The sequence below is a fragment of the Bactrocera tryoni genome, chromosome 5 (assembly GCF_016617805.1).
Source record: "Bactrocera tryoni isolate S06 chromosome 5, CSIRO_BtryS06_freeze2, whole genome shotgun sequence".
In the NCBI taxonomy this organism is placed as follows: Eukaryota; Metazoa; Arthropoda; class Insecta; order Diptera; family Tephritidae; genus Bactrocera; species Bactrocera tryoni.
In genome coordinates, this window is record NC_052503.1 from 63,643,269 (window position 1) to 63,661,698 (window position 18,430).

At 34.3% G+C, this 18,430-nt stretch overlaps 4 protein-coding genes across 9 annotated transcripts in view; 2 read left to right on the plus strand and 2 right to left on the minus strand.

The window, feature by feature from the left end:
* Window positions 1-6,371, plus strand: part of LOC120777995 — a 57,719-nt gene extending 51,348 nt beyond the window's left edge. For all 6 annotated transcript variants that reach the window (XM_040109646.1, XM_040109647.1, XM_040109649.1 and 3 more), the window contains one exon: window positions 5,285-6,371. In XM_040109646.1, coding sequence (XP_039965580.1) covers window positions 5,285-5,394 — 110 coding nt within the window. In that variant the 3' untranslated portion in view covers window positions 5,395-6,371. The remainder of the gene's footprint in view (window positions 1-5,284) is intronic.
* A 1,241-nt stretch (window positions 6,372-7,612) lies between these two features.
* Window positions 7,613-10,354, minus strand: LOC120778229. Its single transcript, XM_040109987.1, has 2 exons — window positions 9,484-10,354; window positions 7,613-8,517 (listed from the first exon to the last, which is right to left on the minus strand). The coding sequence occupies exons 1-2, from the start codon at window positions 10,185-10,187 to the stop codon at window positions 8,067-8,069; spliced, it is 1,155 nt and encodes a 384-aa protein (XP_039965921.1). The 5' UTR covers window positions 10,188-10,354; the 3' UTR covers window positions 7,613-8,066.
* Window positions 10,355-10,669: 315 nt separating this feature from the next.
* LOC120777223 lies at window positions 10,670-12,406 on the plus strand. Its single transcript, XM_040108403.1, has 3 exons — window positions 10,670-10,761; window positions 10,825-11,403; window positions 11,462-12,406. The coding sequence occupies exons 1-3, from the start codon at window positions 10,728-10,730 to the stop codon at window positions 12,205-12,207; spliced, it is 1,359 nt and encodes a 452-aa protein (XP_039964337.1). The 5' UTR covers window positions 10,670-10,727; the 3' UTR covers window positions 12,208-12,406.
* A 273-nt stretch (window positions 12,407-12,679) lies between these two features.
* On the minus strand, window positions 12,680-15,497 carry LOC120777222 (ADP-dependent glucokinase). Its single transcript, XM_040108402.1, has 4 exons — window positions 14,642-15,497; window positions 14,409-14,573; window positions 13,443-14,169; window positions 12,680-13,386 (listed from the first exon to the last, which is right to left on the minus strand). The coding sequence occupies exons 1-4, from the start codon at window positions 14,992-14,994 to the stop codon at window positions 13,132-13,134; spliced, it is 1,500 nt and encodes a 499-aa protein (XP_039964336.1). The 5' UTR covers window positions 14,995-15,497; the 3' UTR covers window positions 12,680-13,131.
* Window positions 15,498-18,430: the final 2,933 nt, after the last annotated feature.

Sequence of the window (18,430 nt, forward strand, 5' to 3'; positions counted from 1 at the left end):
TTAATTCGTCTTTGCACAGAATTATTACTCAAACGAATTTTTCGGATAATATCTGCGTCCGGTTTATGAAGCACAGTAGTTATTACTTCATTTATTGCTGGCAATATTAACTCTTCTCCAATGTTATGTGGTTTGCCTTTTTGAGCAATTAACAAAGAGATATTGTACGAAGCTCGAAGTCCGTCGTCATCTTGCTTGATGTTCACAAGTTGTTGTTGAGAGTCGAGAGCTCATGTAGTCGTTGTCTAAGAGGCCTCCTAGCTAAATAAAATTACAAATAACCCCCCAGGCCTCTACACAACGCCCCCATTTTCTTTCTGGGTCTCTTACCGCCCCCCTTGATACCTGCAGCGCCCACAAGGGGGCGTTATCGCCCACTTTGGGAAACACTGCTGTAGAGAGTGGCGAATGAGACAACCTAATGCAACAGCTGATCATGATGAATATACAATTTTTGTGTTGAATATACCATTATCTTGTATTAAATTCACAGGATTTCACACTTTCAGAGTTTCGAACAGTTAAAGTGCGATTCTCTTTTTAAGGATTAGCCTTAGAATATAACTTGACCCAACCTGTTATTGTAGTTGCAGAAAATATTCCTCAAGTAATTTTGAAGAAGTTGTGCTGTTGGGAAAACGGATTATGTAGTGTTGTCAAACCGGTCGGCTCCGTTTTTAAAGATAACAAGTGAGAATGACGCCATTATGGCTTCAAATAATATATGTATTATATGTAAATCGGTTTTTTTATCAACAATCTAAAATTAGTTGAAATCGTTAAATACTAATTTATTTTTCCATTTAATTTGGTTTATATTTTTTTAACCACTTCGGAAATGACTTCCCATTAGTCTGAATCATATTTTTCAAATAAACAGAGAGATTCCAATAAAAAAATTGCTTCAAGAAAATCCTAAAATTTAATATGCGTCAATTGCGGCTTTTTCATAATGTTGTAAAATCGGTCGCATTACAAAAATAATTTTTTAACTTCTTGGTGTCATATACATATGTGTTTTATCATCTCTTCACAAGCCGGATTATTCATTAAGACCGGCATCTTATAACCAATATTGTCCAATAGCTCCTTAAACCACAAAGTTGCAAATTAATATTCATCACTCGACTTTGCATGCGCTGCTTAGTCATCTGCATAGATTTTGCAGAAGACACAAGCGGCATAAATATTTATTTATATATGCGTGTTTATACTTATGGTGATACATAGGTATAATTATTAACATTTAATACAGAATAAAGCAATAACCATACGAATTGCCTCTACTGTTTCTTATAAAATTTTTATTATTATAAACATACATTTTATTGCTCTTCTCCTTTGTGACGTCCACTACATTGAGTCATGGGTCATATTGATTGTATACTCGTACCTACTTTCGTACTTTCCGAATATGGTACGACTGTAATGCTTCCTAAAACGCTGTCATATATCTGTATCTGGCAATGAGTCAAAGCTACTTTCATAAACAATTAAGATTACCATAATCCTTGTTCTGTCACCATTTAATTGTTGAAATTGCACATTAAATGGAGAATATAAACGTCCAACTGAAATTAAAATAGCTTGACTGTAATTCAATTGATATTATAATGCAAATCATAAAACGATATATTCGGTATATGTATATGTAATTAGCATTGATAGAAAATAGAAATAGGTGGTAAAGTATTACTGTTTGTACAGGGTGGGCCTCTCTTACTATCGGCATATTAATATAATAATATCGGTATAATCTTGTTGCTAAGTTTTTACTCTCTTTGTCGACTAACTCTAGCGCTAGAGCTAAAAAAAGAAGTCAGTCGAAGAGACAGGAAATTTGCGTATTCAGTCAATATTATCTCATATTGATCCGTTCCCACAACAATCGGATCTACGTAACCGAAACGGGACCGGACTTTTATCCGGCCAAGGAGTGTCAACTCGGCAGAATTCTGCTGCTACAACAACAAACTCTTATTGAGAGCGACCGTCTTACATTTTTTATTACTTTCAATTATGTTAAGAAAAAAAAACTTTTTGAAAGCTGTCAGCAATAGTTCCTTCTTTGACATAAATCAGGCTTGGAGTGGAAATAATTATCGTTTGGACACAGATATTTACGTCTATTCTAAAACTGTTCGAACAGTCTCCGAATATATTGGAAAGACTAAAGATATCCTTACATATCTTGAAACATATTTAAATTCGCTACCATAAGATAATAAGATATAGTATCTGATATAATAATGGGTTGTCAAAAAAGTCTTGCGGTATTTTTATTGAATTTTTTTTTTATTGAAATTGAAATGAATTTTTGATGACTCATGCCCAGCTCTTGACTGATGCTACGACTGCTACTATGCCGGTCTCTTTCGACCAATTCAGCGATTTTATCGCAATTTTCGATGACAGGCCTTCCGGAGCGTGGCGCATCTTCGACCACCTCTACACCAGAACGAAAACGTTGAAACCATCGTTGTGCGGTGGAAATGGAAACTGTATCGGGTCCATAAACTGCACAAATTTTAATGGCGGCTTGAGATGCATTTTTGCCTTTATCGTAGTAGTACTGTAAAATATGCCGTATTTTCTCTTTATTTTGCTCCTTGTTTGCGACGCTATAACTCACGAGCGACTTAAAAGAAACGACAATCAATCAACACGTGTTAGCGCGTGAAATGAGCTTTCCAAAGAGGTATAGCATGACCCGATGCGACAAATAAAACTAGAACTATGCGCTTTCAGCGCCAACTAGCGAAAATACCGCAAGACTTTTTTGACAACCTATTATATGATTATTTCAAACATGTTATCGTATTGAAAGCTAAAAACTGAAATTTGTAAGAGTATTTAGGTTAAATTTATATTCTTAAATAAATAAGGACGGGCTAAGTTCGGGTGTAACCGAACATTTTATACTCTTGCAACTTGCAAGAATCAAAGTACGAGAAATTCCTTCAAGAAAATATGTGAGTTGGGGGTAGTATTGAGTCGATTTTATCTAGGTATTTATGCCAGTAACACATACTATTAACATGCCACTTACTAAAAAATATTCCCTGAGTTTCATCAGCTCACTTACAATACAACCACCAAACATATGGAGTAAAGTCAGTCAGATGTTCGAAAATTCTGATATTGGTTATATAGGGGTTAGCTCCAGTTTTCGTCCAATTTTATCTATTTTAGGCACAAAGATACATTGTTTTGAGTAAAACACGTTCTCTCATTTTATTGAGGTAACTCACACATTGGTCGATATATGTGGTGCAAAGTCACCCGGGAGTTCGAAAATCTTTATATTAGAAATAAAGAAACATTGGCTCGTTTCAAGTCGTTTTAATACACAGTGATACTATTACTAGTAGAGGATTTTCTTTGAATTTTAATTGTATATTTCACACATTGATCGATATTTTCGGTCAAAAGTCAACTATAGATACTAGAGTCCACATTTTTGTTTTTGGTTGGATTTGTATAATTTTTTATCATATGGTGACATACCTTAAAGGAATTATTAGTGCAAAGTTTTATTCAGTTATATTAATTGCTTGATTTGTGTAATTTAAAATTGCGCGATATGAGTAGTAGGCGTGTTTGTGGTCCGATTTCACTTTTTTCGCACTGTGACATAAGAATGTGGGAAGAACGTCACGTACCAAATTTAGTCGAGATCGGTCGGCGAGTCCCGAAACCAATCTTATCTTTAACTTTCGATTTCATAAATCTTTACAGAATTGATAGTAGTGTTTAAGAGATTTGTCCTGCGTGAACTTTTTCAAAATTTTTATCCCACAGGTGCCTCTTGCTATTGCGATTTCCTGTCCTTACAGTTCTATACCTTAAATTAGTGTTTAGTAACGGCCTTTTGTACGTTTTTGATTAATGGCGTTTTGTGGGCGTGACAATAGTCCGATTACGGACGGACAGACAGACAGTCATCCGGATATCAATTCATCTCGTCAACCTGATCATTTCTATATATATAACCCTATATCTAGTTTAGTTTTAGGTGATACGTACAGCCGTTAGGTGAACAAATGTATTATACACTGTAGCAACATGTTGCTAAGGTATAAACAATATATGTTAGATTAGGTTGAACTGGTAGCCAATGAGCCACGCATAGACCAGTTTTTTTCTTTTGCGATACCTGATGGAGTTCAAATTCTGGGTCCAAGAGAAGTAGTCATCCTTTAGGGTCCCTGCACATGACACGAATTTTAACGGACTCTGCAGTCTCACTGTCGATACCTCCTCGAGTGTATCATACCGTGGGGACCCCAGATGCTTACAGCGCAAAGCGGGACAAGTGCACAAGAGATGCGTCACTGTTTCCCTGGTGCCCTGCTCTAAACATTTCTTGCAGTCTTCTCGATATAAACCAAATTATTATTATTTATTTTTAGTCTTATGCAAGTACGACGGTTCCGTCTATATCTTGGGCGTCATTACAGTTGTGAGAATAAAAAGGAAATTACATACATACAATTGGGGTACTCACAACCCCTCATAAAGCATCGTAAAATCATAAAATTATAAATTTTTACACTTGTTAAAAAATTGTTGTTGGATTACATACAAAAATGAGTTTACACATTTACAATTCTCAATGCTATATTTTCGTATCGTTATAACTTATAACTTTATGAGACTCGTATGTGACACCCATAAAAAATAAATTTTTTCTTCTCACAGCATCAGACCTAAAGAATTCGCAATAATAATAAAAAGAGCAGACCATATTTCCGCCTGTAGTTTCCTAATTCAATTATAAGGAATATGGAGTTATATTTTCGTAGAAAAATAAGTAAAAATCTATATATAATTAGAATGTTTTGGAATTTTTGCTAATCTTTTTTAACTTACTAAAATCGTTGACATAACAATTTGAGTTTAGATTGCGAAAAAGTTTATGAAATTAATATTAAAATAATTGTTGAGCCTTTTTATAGTGAGTGACTAAACTTTCATGGCGAGGTCTATGTTTAGAAAAGTTTAATTTTGACGAATTTTTCATGGGTTATGAAACTATATCAGATATCTTTGCGAATCACGTAAAACGATTTACCAAAAATGTATTTTAATTATAATTTTTTTTATTGCGCTTTATTCATATAAAATTAATAATAATTTTATAGTTCTCTAATATGTATAAACCATATAATAATTTATTATTTTTACTCAGATTATATTTGACTTATTTAGGAATTGTTAATCATAAATATGTGAATGTAAACAAAAATCAATAATAAAATTTTTGCACTTCATCTACTTACAGGGCGATACATTTCGGTAGCTGCCCGACAAATGAGCACTGCTTCCTTATTGCTGCTAGCCGTTCTATTAACAATTTTAAACGTCGTGAGCAGGCGCACTGTTAATGTTTAGGATATAAAATGCAAAGGAAACAATAAATTGAATGTGCTAATAAAACTATTATACTCAGTGCAAGATGTTTCGTTGGCATAAAAACGCCAAATCAACTCTTCAAATAATGTTCGTAGTGATATATGCAAAGTCAATGTAACCGAAGAGGTCTTCAGGTCATCAATGTGCTGCTGGTCACGCTTATCATTTCTGATAATTACAGAAGTTAAAAAGCGTAAGCCTATAATGCATGAAATATGGAAAAGAAGTGTATTGTAATGCTCATTCTTCAAAAATGAACCAGTCTTTTTCGAAACCTGTTCAAAAAATCAGTCAAAGGAATAAGAGAACGTTATGTCCTGTGTAGGACACAGATTATACAAGAAAGTCTTGCATATTTTAGCAAATCAATTTACAAATATACATACCTAACCACACTTGAAGCCATCATACCAAAGAAGAGTAATATTACTAAAGTCTACACACTTGAGACTAAGCACCTTTTCTAATGCTAATCTAAATATATTTTACTATTTTGATTTTTAAAAACACTTTTTCTTTACCTTTATTGCATCTGCTGATTTCGACGACGAGTACTCACAACAACAATAACTAAACGAACGTGTTAAACTAATTTTAAGCGAATTTTTAATAAAAACAATTTAAACAACGGTTTAAAATCAAAAAACTATAAATTAAATATTAAAATGTAAATATACACATGAATCTGTGTTCAAAAATTGGTACATGATTAAATCTATGGTATCACACTAATAAATCACATCTTTTAAGAACTGCATAAAAATATTTCGAATTATTTTCGCTGTCATATATGCAAGCTGTTGTCATACTATTTTTAATACACTTAATTTAATGTAAAGCTGTATATGTATAAATATGATTTAAATGTAAATAAACATAAATAAAGTAACAAGTCGTGTTAGTATAGTTTTTAGGGTCTGAAGTAAAAATATTTTGTAAATACAGTAATACGCATATGTATGTATGAAATGTGTATAAAAAATAAAAAAAAAAAAAAACGATTAAGTGATTTAAAAATTTTAAGAGTTTTATTTAATTAAGAGGTTATATCCACTTGTGGTTTTCAATAAATCAATTTTTATTTTTTATTTTTTTTTATATATCGAATGTACATATACTTGAAGCCATTCTCCGAAAATTTGAAGCTGATCCGGGTAATACTTTCGGAGATATAAGCTTATTTGTGAAAAAATTATAGCTTAGTGACATCATCTCCAATGTTTTAAACGCATTTCTCCCTAGAAGCGAGTGTTTTAGTGACCTCCGAAGGCATTTTTCTCAACTTCTACCGATTTTTTAAAATGCATTTTTCTTCAACCGCTGTTTTCAGAGTTCAATTTCTTCCAAACAGCCTGGGCGATCGGCTTGAAAATTTCGCACGACCTTCTTGGATATATTTGTCTGGTAATGATCGAAGGAATAAGATTTTTGATAACCATTCGCATTTTTTAAGTCACACTGAAGTTTTTACAAAAAAACTTTTTTGGAAAGCCGCCTTTTTGTAAAAATTTTAAATTTAACTAATTCATCGACTACCACTACTATCTATGTATTGTAATATTAAATTGGCTTTTGGAATCGAGAATATTTTAAGCAGAACCGTTCTCATCGTCACCGTTTTTCCGCAATCCAAAGTAGTATGTCAAAATGGATCACCTATTATTAAAATCAATTAAATTTTGTAAATGTATATTTTTTATTTAATTAAGGCGTTAGGGGTAATTTTCAGGAAATCGATTTTGCATTCTACCAACAACTGTTCTTTCAACCAAAAATATTGAGTCTTTGAAAAACGTAGACGGGCTTTAATGCTTTGTCTTCAAAAGAGAACATTTCAAATTTTCAGTTGTAAAAATGTACACGCTTTATTATGTTCGTATTAATAAAAACTCTGAATAAAATGCTTATTACTAAGTGAAGCATATTAAAAATAACAATAAATGACATGATTTGCACAGAAAATATAACGATCATAGCATACCAGAATATACGAAATGAGTACACATACCTTTTATTCCAGACATAACGATTAGTAATAGCAAATTTTGAAACTTAAAATAAAAAAAAAATTCTTAGATTATTAATACCGAATATAGGCGTAAGCAAGCATATGTTTATCTTAGTGCAGCTTAATGTACTACCGGCATGTGATATGGCTGCTAACAAATGACTAAGCGTGCAATTTTAAAATTTTGAGTATTGAAATGCACAACAATGAAATATACAGATGCGTTTTGTTGATTACAAATCTTGACAAATATTAAGAGTTTTCCACCAATTATATTCACATATACCAGAGGCTGGCGCGATTATATGATTGAATATACAAATATATACAAATGGGATTTCGTACTAATCTAGATTATGTAAAAACAATACATGGTCTTATATTAATAAAATTTTTTGGATATATTTTGGGTTTCGTTAAGTTTGTGATTGTATTTGTCACTTGTCTTTATGATCACATTATATCGCTATAACCAGTAGTTTTAATTATACGAAATTAATGGCCACTTTAAAATTCTAAAATGTGTAGGTTTTAACATTTCTAAAAATACTAAACAGAAATAAAGTATTATTATTAAAATCATGCAAGTCTTTCGTTAAAAAATAATTCTACAACTACAAATTGTAAAACTATTAGGAAGATACTATAGCGTTGCTCGTCCTTTTGCTATCGCTTTATTCAAGGCGCTCAGACACGACTGAACGTCTTCGTAGTCTCGCGTCCATTCGCGCAAATTTCGTTCGGTTTCGTGTAGACGCGCCATGCCCAAACGTTGTCCACCGTTCTTCAAAGATGCAATACAATGGCATGCTAGAAGTTTGAAACATTGACGACGGATTACATTATGCGTGGCGCTATCCCAGTGCGGAGTAGCGCGTACAATCGGCCAAGCCATGGTCACATAGTCCAGCAATGCGTCCCAATTCCCCGAATCATATAGCTGTTTGGTGTGTGCGCTAAGCAAACGCTTGAATTCACTGAGATGTAGTGACGCACGTGAATAAGCGCTACTATCGGTTTTCTTACAAAGGCGTGATGTTGGTAGTGAGCGAAATATTTGTCGTTTGGCATGTAACAACTCCTCCTCTAATGGACTGCAAAAGGCATAAAAAACATGTTTATGATTATGAATTAGCATTACAAATATATTTATACACAGAATAGGGTATATTAAGTTTGCTACGAAGTAGTCCTAGTCTTAGTCCCTCAGATTTCGTATTATCGCTCTGATATTTTGCACACGGTATTTATTGTCTAGTTGCTTATTCGTCAGACGCCTACAATAACTGCCTATAGCTTAACTACAAACTGAACAATCAAATACAAAGTCGTGTATAAAAAATTTTTTATGAGAGGATGTGGATTATTGCGTAAAGCAAGAGTATAATCTGCGAACAAATTTTTCAGATCGGATCACTGTAGCAGATTGCGGTCATACAAACTGAATGATTAATATCAAGTTCTTAATTGAATGGCATTTTTATTTCAGAAATATTTTCACGAAATTTAGTAAGAATTATGGTACAAAAGAATAAAAAAAACAATAAAATTTTCTAGAGCTAACACTATACAGGGTTTGTGCGGAAAGTAATAGGACTGATATTCTTCCGTCGATATGAATTTGTTCCTCCTGGATAAACCGTCAATGCCAAGTTTTACGTGGAAATCCTCAAAAGACTCAAACTAAGTGTCAATCGGGTCCGACAAGACACCGCAGCCGATTGGAAGTTGCACACGACAACGCCCCGGCCTACTCCGCCTTTCATGCACCTCGGCTTTCAAAGCTATTTCGGGCGCTTTCAATGCTTGGGAATCACGCTGGCAGGCCCGCTTCGACGCAGAATGAGCCTATTTTGAAAGTTTTTAAGGAATTTTAACGATTGGTTCAATAAAGTTTTCTCTTTTTAATTCGACTCAGTTCTATTACTTCCCGGACAAACCCTGTATAACATAATTGGAAAACTTTTTTTGACAAGATATTTTCAAAAAATTTGGGATTCATGCTATAAAAATTGGCACTGTAAAGTGTATTCTAGCTTTTTTTTATTGTTCATACTTACTTTATATCTGGCATAGGCAGACGGGTACGAAAACTCTCCTCGGTTTTAGCGTCGCCCGCAACCAATTCTCCGACAATCAGATTAATAAGTTGTTGTTGCGACATTCCTTGCAAAAGCACTGGTAAAGGCATTTCTTCATTCATTTGTGCAATTGGTTTACCGCTGTTACCATCTTCACCGCCAAGACGTAATTTCTTCGCCATTGGTGTGCCTGTTGGCCATAATTGTTGTTTGGCTTTTGTTGGTGAAGGCATTACTGGTGGTTCAGGCGCCGGTGGTGTACTACCCATTGTGAGACGTTTACGCGGTGAACTGCGCAATATCATGCTGGTACTTAATGGTACCTTGGTTGGTGTACGTTGGAAGGGCATACGTAGTGGCGTATTGCCGACATCTGGCGATAAGCCGTTGTTAAAGCGACGCCGACCACGTTGACGAATTATCATTTCATCCGGTGATGGCATTGGTGATAAAATGTTATCCTGAGAAAGTGCTACATTTGTAGTATTGTCTAGAAGATGCGGCGTATTAAAAAGAGTTGCTGGTGTTGGTTCATTGGGGCTGTAGCGATTTGGTGTAGCTGTCGGCGTTGTAGCACCTCCACTTGCGAAACGCAGCGCTTCCAAGCGACTTGGAATTTCCGAGAGTGCTATACGGATTTGTTGTTGTTGGTGCTGCTGGTGAGGAGTTGTCTCCGTCGTCATCCTGTTTTGTGTTATAAGAAAGTCCTTATTGAAAGGATTTTTATTTATCTACGGTTATTAGCGCAAGTTTAACACAAACGGTGGATTTCTTTTATATTGTGTTCAAGCGTTTGAAGACGCCTGAATTTTCATACACTTTCTTCTTTGTTTTCTTCCAAACTGCGGAAAAGCGCCAATTATTTAAGCAAATTTGCAGTCGCCACAGAGTTGCACAAATGGTAACATACAATATATCATAAAAAGGAAATATTTTACATTTGATATTTATAAATATTTAAAATGTTATTAATATAATAATATATTTAATTGACTGGCAGTATGTCAAAAAGTTTTGTACAGAAGTTTGCATTTTTTACGTTAAATATATCATCCCGGTCAAAGGGTTATGCAGTATTAAATCAACGTGTTTTATGCAACCCTGAGATATATTTGTGTTTGCCTTCACATGCTTTCTATCGAAATTTTCTTAATAAAACGCAACGAATTACGAACAAAACAAATCACAACAAATCAAAAATCCAAAATTTGGCTCCAATAGCTATGGAAACGCCTCAGAATACCACTGCTAGCAAAGGTAAGTGGTCAAAATTAAATTTGCTGTTAGACTTCAGCTACTAATATTATTTAACGCTTGAAGAATTTCAAGTGACTGGCGTATCCCGAAGTGGACGCGTACGTAAGAAATCATCCAAACTACTCGATTTTCAATCGCCAGATGAAGTGGAAAAGAAACTAAAAAGAGCGGCAAAACTGCCGACTCGTAACGGTAATGTACGTGGTAGAAACAATATGGGTGGTATTGGGCGCCCCGCTCGTAGATCCCACATTAACGTTGGCAATGAATTAGGTGGTGATCTAAGTGATTTAGCTGAAGACGACACCGAATTGCACGATGAAATGTCGGACAACGGGACAGATGGTGAAAATTACGGTGATAACAATTCGCCTACAGGTGATTCCGATGATGATCTTAAAGAGCTAGTAGCTGGTATTGTAGATGGGGAACCTACGGATAGCAATGGCAATCCAGAATCGAAAGTGCGTCAAAGTTTATATATGACAGAGAAGGCAAACAAACGAAGGGTGCTGAAAGATGGACGTGTTGTGACGGGAAAAGTTGAACGGAAAGATAAAGGCAAAACACGTTACACGGCGTACAGTATGTGGGCACGAGAATTACGTAAATCTGGTAAATTGAACAAAGGACAAGATCTAGGTAAAGGAAATTACCATAAAAAAATAATTTTTAGAAAATAATATTTTTTTTTACTTAGATTTCTCAAACACAGCAAAACGGCTTGGTGAATTATGGGCGAACGTTTCAAATAAAGAGAAAGATTCGTGGCGACGTAAAGCTAAAATTCAAGCCACTAAAGCGAAGTCCCGTGATCGCGTAACGACTGCTACCATTGTAAATCCATCGTTGGCTTACTTTAAACCAACAACAAGGGCCAAAAATTTAACTGAAGGGCAAGAGCAAACGCCACCGCCAATAAGTGCAGTACAGACGAACAGAGCGAAGCCACGTGGCAACTCCATTTCAGTGGCCAGTAATGCAGGCGATTCCCCAACCACTGGTTTAACAACAAAACGTCGAAGAAATAATAGCCTCAATCGAGGCAATGGCGTTAACAGCAACAATCTTTCAACACAACTGATCGCTACCAACAATAGCAACACAACAAACAACAATTACACGAGTAACGCAGCAGTGACCACACATACTGTAAATTCGCACAGCAGAAAGTCGTCAGTGCCAAATATTGAGCCTGTTGATACGGCAGCACACCTAAAATTGCTCGGTGAGAGTTTGACCATCATCGGTGAGCGACTTAAAGAACATGAAGGGCAAATTGCGGTGTCCGGTAGCCTTTCCGTATTGCTAGACAGTCTGCTTTGCTCACTGGGACCACTACTGTGCCTGACAACACGCATACCCGGTTTAGAACGAAAGCCACAGCTAAGTGAAAACTTAACGGCGACATTGGACAATATCGCATACGTCATGCCGGGTCTTTAGTATGCTGGATACTGATTGTATTTTATTTGCTATAAAGTTGATCTTTTCTTAGCTATTAAGTGATACCCGTAAGAGGTAAGTGTTGTGAGAGTGTAAGCGAAGAAATAAAAGTTTATATTTAGGTTTTAACTTACAAATGCATATTTATTATAGTCAAATGCAAGGTTAAATAAAAAGGAATGTATAAATCTAACATCAATAGGTAATTGAGCATTCATTTATCAAAAATCAATACTAGATTTGCATTTAAAATATAGGTTAAGTACATATTAGCGGCAAGTTGCAAATTTTCATAATTGCAAAAGTGTAAATTGTTCGTTATTTTAATCAATAACTCTTTTAAAACATCAATATTAGCAGGTTTGCGAACTTTTAATTAACAAATTTCGATTTTTAATATTTAATTCCATAGTTGGAATTAAAACTTTTATTAAAATTTTTTTTGTTTTAATTAAAAAATAGAAACCACGTATTTGGCAATTCTGAATATATCGGAATATTCTTTAATTTCCAGTTTATATTAGCCTAAAATATTACTACACAACTAGATCTAGTTTAATTTTCGAGACAAACCACAAACAAAACAAAAAGTATTATCAACATTGTAATATATCTATTATTAAAGTCCATGAAGATAAATGAACACAGATAATAGGAATTTTAGACTAAACATTTAGCATAAAAGCTATAATGTAAACACCGCCACTAACTTTAAGGAACAAACAAATAATAGGTTTCAATTTACTTGCTGCGGAATGTTTGAGAAAGATGTTAAATTAATATATAAGTATATTGTTTTTTTTTTTTTTAAATTATTGTTCCATCCATTACTACAGGTCATAGGATCCATATGTTATTAAGGTCACTCTGGGTTTCAACAGTCGTTTGGAGAGGTCACTTGCTAATGATTTGACGCATAATAATTTACAACTGTTGGGATAACGCTGCGGCAGATATATTGTCGCCTGCCCCAGCAGTTTTCTTCGCAACACGACAGACTAACACTGGAGCCACACAGATTTCGATAGGTAATGACTTTTGATCATTCACAGCAATAGTTTCATTCCAGCATGGCACAGGTTGTTGTGGATTAAATTGTATGCGACTGGCTGTGTTCTTGTTGAGGGCTGTGGTAGAAAAACTGTCATCTAAAATAAGTAGCGCAGATTCGGGATTGATCTGAAATTTAAATTTATATATATATTTTTTTAACCTTCCATATTTTTGTGACATACCATATCTGTTTGGCAAACATGTCGGTGGGCTGTAAGCGCTGCTTTGGCCGCCGCTAATTGCGTACGCTCCCACTGGGAGTCACGCACTGTTAACAATGCTTGGTAAGCTAACGTATGTACGTGTATACGGGTTAAAAGACGTCTTCTTGGCAAGCCTGTGGTATTCTTATAGTGATCTTGAGCTAAAATTTGAAATACCTCACGCATTTGGTCTAATGCAGTGGCAACACGCGGATTCCAGTCTGTAGCAAGTGTTGTGCGTCCATGTGTTAACACCTGACGTAAATTTTCTAGCTCTTGCTCATTCATGCCTAACGAATCCACATATGGGAGCACATATTGTCGCAGCAATTGTAGCAATTCGATTTCTACGTAACTTGCCATTTCGAAATGTTGCAAAGTAGCAAATGTTTGTGAAGTAATTTGTTCTTGAACTTTGAGTAGTCGTGCTTCGCGTACGCCAGGTGCAAACTTGTAGCTATCCATCATTTGTATGCCGCTGATAACCAGTAATCGTGGGTGGAAAGTACGTACAGCTTCGTCAAAATGTTCAACAGAATTTAAATGTGGATTATTTTGATCACTGTGTAGAATGTAGCGATTTGCGCGTGGCGCTACAAGTGGACCCCAGGTGTCACCAGACTTATACTCCAATATAAGGTGGATATCATCTTCAGGTATTTCATCACCTGCTATTTTTATTTCTGCCGGCACAAGTCGACGTAACCTATGATAAATAAATAATTTTGTAAATTAGTTAAATATCAACAAATACCGTTAACTTCGATTGCACTGAATCTATAATACCCTTCATAAATACAAAAGTTTCCATACAAGAACTCAAAGAATCGGATAATAATCCGTGCCCAAATTTCATTTACAATATTTTTCTTATATGACCTCTGACGTTTAGTTCTGGGTGTTACAAACTCTGTAGCGCGCTAATACACTTTTCTAAATACTCACTTCTTTGACATACGCGCTCCTAGTAGCACATTAGCACCTTCCAAATGAAAACGAGTGCCCATAAGTGGTGCATTGCCACCAAGGAACCATTTGATGTTGTCACGGTGCCTAGTCTTGGCAATTTGTATAAGTTCCCTAAAAAGTTCGGTGTTGGGCATGATTCGTCTGTAATGACATTTTCAAGTCACAAATTAAACACATTTCAAATAATTTATATATATTTATGTACTCACTCGGCTGCTGCACCATTTTGAAAATAATATGCGAATGTTTGTAGTAACTCTTGTCGGTCATTAACCTCGTCCACAGTAAATTCTGGACCGACACCTTTTACCAACTTCTCGGTATAGTTAAGAAAGTCTGTCGCATGCAACAACAAATCGGTGCAAGCACCATAACCCACAGCAACTTTGGGCGCTTGTAGCGGCTTCTTGAAACTGCTCTCAATCGCCAGGAGCCCCGTAAGTATTGAAGTAGTTTTGTTTAATTGTTTTAGTGACAAAAATGCTTGCCAAACAATAGAAATTAGAGCTGCAAACACCGAGCAGGTGGTCACAAGCGACATATACTTTATTACCGAGGTCATTGTATTTTCTTTCTAGTCGCTTTTATACTGGTTGCCCTTGAGACTGTATATATGTATGTATGTGGGTAGATATTCAGGAAAGCGTTAGTTTTTTAAAGTTCACTATATTTTGAACTTTACCAGCAAATATTTTTTTTCACGCTACAAAAAAATTCGTTGACTTTTCGTTGGGCAAATATATATTTTCCACAGCTTGTCTGGCTGCTGTTCCGGCTCTCACTCCACACCATTCATCATCTACCGCTGTGACTGATGCTGTTGGTTAACTACGGTTTTCTTTCTTATCTTGCTATGCACTTGTTGTTGTTATGCGTATGCATTCAAATTCATCTACTGCTTGAATATTTATGCACGTAGCCACGACAGAGAGTTGACATTTTTTTCCAACACTAGTTCAAGACTATTAAATATTTATAACGCGAAACTAGAAAATGATACGGAATGACCAGCTGAACACAAATACCGATAATACATAAACACAAGGCAGCAACAAAATAACTGCCAGCGGCAAAAGCAAAACAAAAACAGAAAAAGATAAGTGATTTTGAAAACAAAATGGAATATTCAGCCGTTTCTTTCTTATTTGGACGCCGTTGAAAATATTTTAAGTTTTCAGTTACTGCGCCGTGTAAGAGTTAATACAGCGCCTTCTAATATATTTAAAATGCTTTAACAGCATACTACATAAAATATTTTTATTTTTGTTTTGTTATAAAATATATTTATAAGTGGTATTATTACTTTTATATAATTAAAATAAAAATGTTTATCTCAATAACAAATTATTACAACAAATTGAATCAGCGAAATAAAATAATTAATATTTAAAACTTTTTAATTATAGGTGGATATTTTTTAATATTTATCTATAGAAATCGGAATTTAATAAGTAATTAAATGAAAATATAAAAAAAAAAACAGATTATGGTGATTCGAGTTAGTTCGAGAAGTTAAACTGTATTTGTCGGGTAATGATCGAAAGAATACTATTTTTATAATTTTTATTTCTGAAGCCATTAAATGTTTTCACAAAAAATTAAATTTTTTGGGAATCTACCAATTCGTCATAAAATAAAATTTTTACTAGCCCATCTACAAAAATATTATTATTATTATTTTATTTTATTTTATTTTATTTTATTTTATTTTATTTTTGATTTGAGTTATTTTTAAGCAGATACTTCTTCCGCACCACCAGTCGCCTTCTTTCAGAAGTTCATCTGGAGATCAGCTACAATTCAAGGAAATCCGAAACTGATCAAAATTAATCGGCGAAAACGAAGGCACTTTATTCTGTAAATGTACAGTTTTAATTTACTTACTAAATTTACTAAAATTACACCTAAAACATAAATCACAAAAATGCTGTTTTCTGACTCGCATGTGGATATAATCCGTTAAAGCATAATATGTAATAATGCAACAACATTATATCTTGAAGTAATTTTCTATGCTATATTTGTTCGAATATGTCAAAAAGCTTTACTTTAGTAGTATTACTTGTTTTGATACCCGACAAATCTTTTCCACATTCCATACCAATTATAATATAACAGTGTTACGTTGTACGAATTACTTGTTTTTTGTTTTAAACTCAACCTCTGACACACCACATTACCCCATTCAATACTCAAAACTCCACTTACAATCTACTTTCATTTTAGTTGGGAACATTTTCGCAATCACTCCGCCTTACGCATCACCTTGAGTTATTTTTACCGTTGCATTAAAGGAATTTTTCAACAACTGTTTAAATTTTCGCTTAATACTTTTTATTTTGAATCTACAGTCGCCTACCACGTGCTCGTTGCCGCGAAAGGCCACCAAAAGCGCGTCCATGCACTTGAAATAGTTTCCAGTGCAAGGACAACCGGCAAGTTGCAGTCACTAACGACCGGCATATGGAAACTGAAAACTGGTTTGGTTTATACCATATAAATATATTTCATGTACATGAACACAAGCAAGCGCTAAATGTCAATCAATTATTATTTTTACCTCATATTTAAAGTTACTCATACGCCACGTTGCTTGCTTTGTAATGGCTATATGTCAAAGTATGTTCCGCATTTTGTGAAATTAATTAGGCATCTAATGGGCGCATCAGCAAACACAACAATGTGTGTATCGGAAATTATATGCCGGCGTAATGGCGCGCGCCAGAGTGAGTGCGGCGCCGCATGCGCACAAATATACTCAGGCTTGTTGGCATTTATGTACATATGTATATATTTAAGTACACTTCATGGTTGCTCTATTCCGTCAGTTGGTTAAAGTGTAAGCGTTAAGTGTTAAAAAATTATGCAGCATACCGCAGGCAATAAGCAATAGCGTTCACTATTCGTAATCGGCGCTTTAGCAGCTTTGCTGGAAGTGTGTGCGAAGCAGTTCAATGTGCATACGATATGATTAAGCTTATGTAAAGTGGTGCAATATTGGTTTATTTGAACTTTTTGAAAAAAAGTATTATTTAAGAATATTTATGCTCTTGCAAGTACTTGAAGGAATTTCCCAGTCGTTGTTTTTTGCAAGTTGCAAGAGTATAAAATGTTCGGTTACGCTCGAACTTAGCCTTTTCTTACTTGTTTAGTAAATATTTATATTATTTATTTATTAATAAGCATTATATTAAAATTTTTTTCGTTGATTTTATAAATGTATATGTATTAACTCGGCTATAATCGCTTAAGCGGTGTCTACGCCAATTAAGAAGAAGATATGTATTTACTTTTTATGTAAAGTTTCTTTTTGAAAGAAATGTAAACATTATATAATAAATATTTGTATAAAAATAAAGAAATTTGGTTTTCTTCAATTTTCAGTAATTTAATTATACGTTATTTACTATGCATACTTTAGCATATTCATTGCTTATTGTTTTGATACTTTGTGCCACTTTTTGCAATTCTACTTTCAAACATTTTCGCCGGGTGGCGTTTCCTGCCTTTATCAATATATAAATATGCATGTATTTCGGATTTAGTATAAATTGCGACTTTTGGTATAATTTACTTGAACAAAGTTGACTATATTAAAAATAAATTAAGTAAATTTTAAATAATTTTACTTTTAATTTATTACTTTGTATTTTTTTAAATTTATTAATTTATTTTATTTTTTAATATTTGTTGTTTTTTGGTCGAAACACATTCTATTTTCAGTAGTGCATTGAATTCCATTTTAGTAGCAATTATGCTTTGACTAATCTTTGGCGCGATATTCGATTGTTCGATTATGTTCGTTCCGTACTTAAGTTGAAGCATCATCGTATCACTAATATCCGCTATTTTGATTTTTTGTTTGCTTACATATTCACAAACATCACACAATCATCATGTTTTTTTGGAGTTGTTTAACATAAGTGATTTTTGTTTTGTTATTCCCTTTTGTGTGTGAAATTTCGCACATAATAAGCATACGCACGCCGGCAGCACAA

What these genes read in the sequence shown, in the direction of transcription:
- LOC120778229 (XM_040109987.1), bottom strand. Translation starts at nt 10,187, where the DNA reads ATGACGACGGAGACAACTCCTCACCAGCAGCACCAACAACAACAAATC. An exon ending in CTGCCTATGCCAGATATAAA is followed by an intron (nt 8,518 to 9,483) that starts GTAAGTATGAAC and finishes TGCCTTTTGCAG; the next exon opens with TCCATTAGAGGAGGAGTTGT.
- LOC120777223 (XM_040108403.1), top strand. Translation starts at nt 10,728, where the DNA reads ATGGAAACGCCTCAGAATACCACTGCTAGCAAAG. An exon ending in GAATACCACTGCTAGCAAAG is followed by an intron (nt 10,762 to 10,824) that starts GTAAGTGGTCAA and finishes TAACGCTTGAAG; the next exon opens with AATTTCAAGTGACTGGCGTA. An exon ending in GAACAAAGGACAAGATCTAG is followed by an intron (nt 11,404 to 11,461) that starts GTAAAGGAAATT and finishes TTTTTTACTTAG; the next exon opens with ATTTCTCAAACACAGCAAAA.
- LOC120777222 (XM_040108402.1), bottom strand. Translation starts at nt 14,994, where the DNA reads ATGACCTCGGTAATAAAGTATATGTCGCTTGTGACCACCTGCTCGGTG. An exon ending in GGAGCGCGTATGTCAAAGAA is followed by an intron (nt 14,170 to 14,408) that starts GTGAGTATTTAG and finishes TATTTATCATAG; the next exon opens with GTTACGTCGACTTGTGCCGG. An exon ending in ATGTTTGCCAAACAGATATG is followed by an intron (nt 13,387 to 13,442) that starts GTATGTCACAAA and finishes TTTAAATTTCAG; the next exon opens with ATCAATCCCGAATCTGCGCT.